Source organism: Pundamilia nyererei, unplaced genomic scaffold (assembly GCF_000239375.1).
Source record: "Pundamilia nyererei isolate P.nyererei 1_Seehausen unplaced genomic scaffold, PunNye1.0 scaffold00419, whole genome shotgun sequence".
NCBI classification, from domain to species: domain Eukaryota; kingdom Metazoa; phylum Chordata; class Actinopteri; order Cichliformes; family Cichlidae; genus Pundamilia; species Pundamilia nyererei.
In genome coordinates this window covers 74186-78934 of record NW_005187820.1, presented here as the reverse complement: position 1 = coordinate 78934, position 4749 = coordinate 74186, and the positions used below count along the sequence as shown (strand labels likewise).

Genomic DNA, 4749 nt, shown 5'->3' with positions numbered 1-4749 from the left:
GGAGGAGGAGGAGGAGGAGGAGGAGGAGGAGTAATGGTAAATGGACTGATTCTTATAGAGCGCTCTCTGCCGGAGTCCTCAAAGCGCTCTATACAACACGCCACATGCACCCAATCTAACCAACGTTCACACTCCAATGGACGCAGCTTGGGGTCAGTATCTTGCCCGAGGATATTTGGCATGCAGACTGGGGGAAGCCAAGGATCGAACCACCGACCTTCCAGTCAGTAGCTGATCTGCTCTACCATCCACTACAGCCAGCCCAGTCTGAGCATGCTCAGTGAGGAGGATCATGTAACGTGTGCTGGAGGATTTCTGAGCCGTGGTCAGGCTCTTGTGGAGTCTCTGCAGGCTGAATCTCTTCTCCTCCTCCTCCTCTTATCAGCTTCGCCTCCTCGTCGCCTCCTCTGTCCTTCAAAAGTAAATTAGAGCTCCTCTGTCCTTCTCTCGCTCTCTTTGGTCGGGTACAGCAAAGAGCGATCAAACACGCCATCATTAAACTCCCTGTTCCCGCCATTAAACAGCTGCAGGTGTTTGTATTCATCGCATCACCATTAAATGCTCCTTTTCATCTTTAACTTAATAATTAGGGGAAGGCCCCGCCATGGGTCTGTTTCTCATTCTAATGTTAATATTTTATACCACAGAGTAATATTAGCATACAGCACACACACATTAGCATTAATCACGTTATTATGGCTGTTTTTGTTTCAGGCCATGATTATTTTTTTAAAGCAGGAAGTGAAACCATTGTGTTTTTGATGGTTGCGCTGTGGGTGGATACAGGTAATGGAGAAAGACTCCACATCAGAGCCTGATTGGCTGTAGATACCTGCTGGTACTGGCCTGACTCAGACACACTTGTGTGGGTGTTAGGGCTGGGCCATATCATACCGCTCACGGTAACACCGGTATAACGTTGGGCAACAATAAGAAAATGAAACATGGCGATAGAATATGGGTAAAACGTGCATGTGCAGTGCCTTTGTTTACATACGCACATGGCGGCGATGGAGAATGAGGAGAGTGAAAGCAAATCGTTGAATGAAACGATGAACCTGAACTGGTTTGTAAAAATGCTGCAGCTTCACTGGTGTGGAACTGGTTTAGCTTTCGTCCGTCCGTCAGACACACAACAAAGCACTATTTTTGGTAGCGCATGCTAGCGGGCCGTCGTTATTACCGTGTTGTTTGGAAAATACGGCGCACTTAAAATCAATCCTTAGATTTTTCTGAAAGTCGACAGAGCCCCTTATAACCCCGTGTGCCTTATGTATGAACTCTGGTCGTGTTACTGACCTCGAAACGATTTTATGTGCACGGCGCTCGAAAATCTGTCAGATGTTTCAGTACGACTTTGCTGAGCTACGAAGCCGCACCGCTTGATGGATTGTCGGAACATTACGGCTATCGTAGGCGGAGCCTCGCGGAGTGATACGTACTGTGCTTCAACATAATGTTACCGTGTTGTGTGTGTTTAACCTCTTTTTAAGGTTTGTGGATATTATACATGGTTATGCTGAGGATGTGTCGGCCAGTTTCCACTGGAAATGCCTTTTGGTTAAACTGTCAGTGAGGAGTTTGCATTTGCACTGTTACATTTTTATATAAGTTTAATGCACATAAAAAACAGCTGCTTGTTTAAGTGAAGATACATTGATTTGGTTTTTTTGCACTAATAAAGTTGTGGAGTTGTAAAGCATTTTGTCTCGTGTCAGTTATATCGTTATCGCAGATTTTCAAATGTATATGGTGATAAATAATTTTGGTCGTATCGCGCTGCTCTAGTGGGTGTCGATATGCAAAGATCAGAAAACTTTTTATACAGAAGAGGAAGCAAAAAGAAAAATGCTGTGTTGTTATAGCACAGTTTGTCCAGCAGGGCGGCGCTGGCCTCACTGTTTCACAAACTAGCATTCATCTGAGAACATTTCGCCGTCCAGCAACAACCACGTGACCGAGCCCTCTGTCGTCAAGCGTGAATATTCATGTTCCCTCCAGAATGCCTTTCACCTCACTTCAGTAAACATACTTGCATGCCCAGGTATTCCCCCAGGCTCATGTCTCTCACCTGGACTCCGGGAACTTGGTGAGCGTCGCCAGGCTGCTGGTGTACATGTGCCCGCCCACGTCGATGTGGACAGGGGCGTTGGCCTTGGTGAGCTGGGCGGGCGACGGGATACCTTGGGTTGTCATGGGCGACACAGGTGAGTGGCTCAGAGACATCCTGGACAAGCTCCGTCCCTCCTATCACAAATAACAGCAGGTCAAAATTCAGAACACACCGGTTTTATTTTGAAGAGGCTTCACCTGGATTTACCCTGGCTCCGCCCCTTCAAATCCTGACCTGTGGGTCAAGTTAAAACCCTACTCCAAGCTCGCGAGGCCAAAAACGCTCAGCTCGAACTGCATAGAGCGACGAACCAAGAGGTGAAGTAAGGTGGCAGCTTCCATCTTTTATGTACAGCCTGTGGGCAGTACCCCTACACCAGTGTTTCCCAATCACTGGGGCGCGGGACATAGGTGTGCCGTGAGAAATGATCAGGTGAGCCGTGGAAGATTATCTGGTTCCACCTGATTAGTACTCTAAGCAACCAGCGTGAGTAACGGGCAGAACAATGGCATTCTCTTCCACTAGAGGGCAGTACAACTACCTGCTCTAATTCAATGGGTCGCCAACTGCCAGTAAAAAAGAAGACAAAGAAATGACATAATAGTCATGCTGTGAGACGACGCAGCGCGTAACAGCAATAGATAAGTAATTGCAAAGGAAAAGTAGTCAGTGTGACCTGGTCCTGGAGGAAACTCCGACCCAGGTGAAGCCCCAGCATGAGCAGTGGTCAGAAGGAAGCAAAAAAGGTAAACTGGGGACAAACCGAGTCAATTCTGCGCTGCCTGGAGTGCGGGGGAAATGATCAATGTGCTTTTTGTGACATTTTTGTTTGGGGGTGTGCCGTGGCTCCAAAAGGTTGGGAAACACTGCCCTACACGACCAGCAGGGGATTCGCTGCGTGTTAAACCTATGCCTAGTTTTCTTCTGCTGCTGCTGTTTACTGAGCCAGCTGGAAGACGAACAGCGCCAACTAGTGTTTCTCTGACCTAGGCAGAGTCAAACTGATGGAGGAGGAAGACAAGGACGATGGAGCGCTCTCAGAATAACGGCATCTATAATCTGACCTCTGACCTCGGCTGATGAAGGGGCAGGGGCTCCTCCCCCCTCAAAGCATAAGTTTTGTTACAATTATTTTTATTCTGGTTCAGATAAATTTATAACGAGCCGGGGTGGGAGGTGTCCTGGGGGGTGGCTGCTGCCGCTGAAGAACCTTATCTTCCGCCCCCTGGGCTATGGAGCATGAAAGGTGAACATTGCCTCGGGTCACACCAGCGTAGGGCCCCGCCCCCACCTGCCTGTCTGCAGTGGTGCGTTCAAATATCAGGAAATAACAGACGTGAGATCAGTCTGTGGTTTTCATCAAACCCTGAAATAAAGAATTGACCTGCACGTGAGGCCACGTGTTTGAACTTTAGGGTTCGGAACATCAAGCCCTTCCACTTTCGCACTTAAACCAACATACGCCAGGCTCCTTTAGAAAAACCCAACATTTAACGTATCCTCGCAAATCCAACGAAGCCAGGTGTCTCCTGACCTGTGTGAAGGTCTCCTCTCCACACTGTGCGGGCTTCTGGTGAAATCTGGATACGAACCCTCACCGACCCCTCTGATAATTCTGGAGAGCCTTATCTTTAACCACAAATAACGGAGATAACGTCCGTCCACAGCGGCGGAGCAACCGTTAAAGGATGGCCAGAAAGCAGACGCGCTACCGGCAAAGGTTCCGACTGCGCTGAAACATTCTGTAATGTCAGAATATTTGTTTGTGCCGACGTGAAGAATGTGCTACGAAATCAACGGAAAACACGACGGTGTGTGGTGTGGTGGCTGTTTGTCACCGGCACCCCGGAACACTTAAATCGGACGTTTTTTTAATGGAGTCTGGCGGCGAGAACGGAGCAGCTCGGCGTGTCTTCCCCCGAAACGCGTCTGAATTTCTAGTTTTACGTCATAAACTCGAAAACTTTATAAATGAGCCTCACAGCAGCACCTGTGCCCCCCTCCCGTCCCGCTCACTCACCTGAGAGGAGACCGACACGGAGGACATGGAGGGCGGCGTGAGAGAGAGCTCCGTCCCGGCGGCAGGGCTGCGGTCCCGGAGAAACTGAGGAGGAGCAGAGAGGAGGGCCGACAGAAGAGCACCCGGGGCCCCGCAGACCCCCCGGGGCCAGGTCACAGTCCCGACCCCACCGAGGCAGCGCGCGCACGAAGGTGAGATCCCGCAGGTCCCGCCCCCTCCCGAATGACGCGTCCCATCACGCATTACCCGCCCGCGGCCAAATGCGCCATTTCAATTACTGCGCACTGCTGGATGGAGACGTGCGCCGCCAGCCTGCGCATGCGAAGAGGAGAGCGCGCGCACCCGAAAGCATTTTCAGCTGCAGAGCGCGCGCAACCCCCACCCGCGGTTTATTTTGATTTCTTTTTCATATTCCCACAATGTCCTGTAAATACAAGATGACCCACTAACACTGACGCCACCTTGTGGTACAAACTGGATCGGCACGAAGGAATGACACAGACCTGAAACCAGAATGTTCCCCGAGGACGACGCTCCGCCCTCCCCCTTAAGATCTGATCCACACAGAGCGTGACCTGAGCGCAGCTCACGTTTGTGGATCTGTGAGCCGTTATTG

The 4749-nt window shown here is 50.2% G+C and overlaps 1 protein-coding gene across 1 annotated transcript in view; it reads right to left on the bottom strand.

Annotated features, from left to right (window-relative positions):
• The window catches only part of LOC102214217 (BTB/POZ domain-containing protein kctd15-like), a 9700-nt gene extending 5192 nt beyond the window's left edge, over positions 1 to 4508 (bottom strand). Inside the window, exons 1-2 of the mRNA XM_005753292.2 lie at positions 4134 to 4508; positions 2072 to 2247 (exon numbers count right to left, since the gene is read on the bottom strand). Coding sequence (XP_005753349.1) covers positions 2072 to 2247; positions 4134 to 4376 — 419 coding nt within the window. The 5' untranslated portion in view covers positions 4377 to 4508. The remainder of the gene's footprint in view (positions 1 to 2071; positions 2248 to 4133) is intronic.
• Positions 4509 to 4749: the final 241 nt, after the last annotated feature.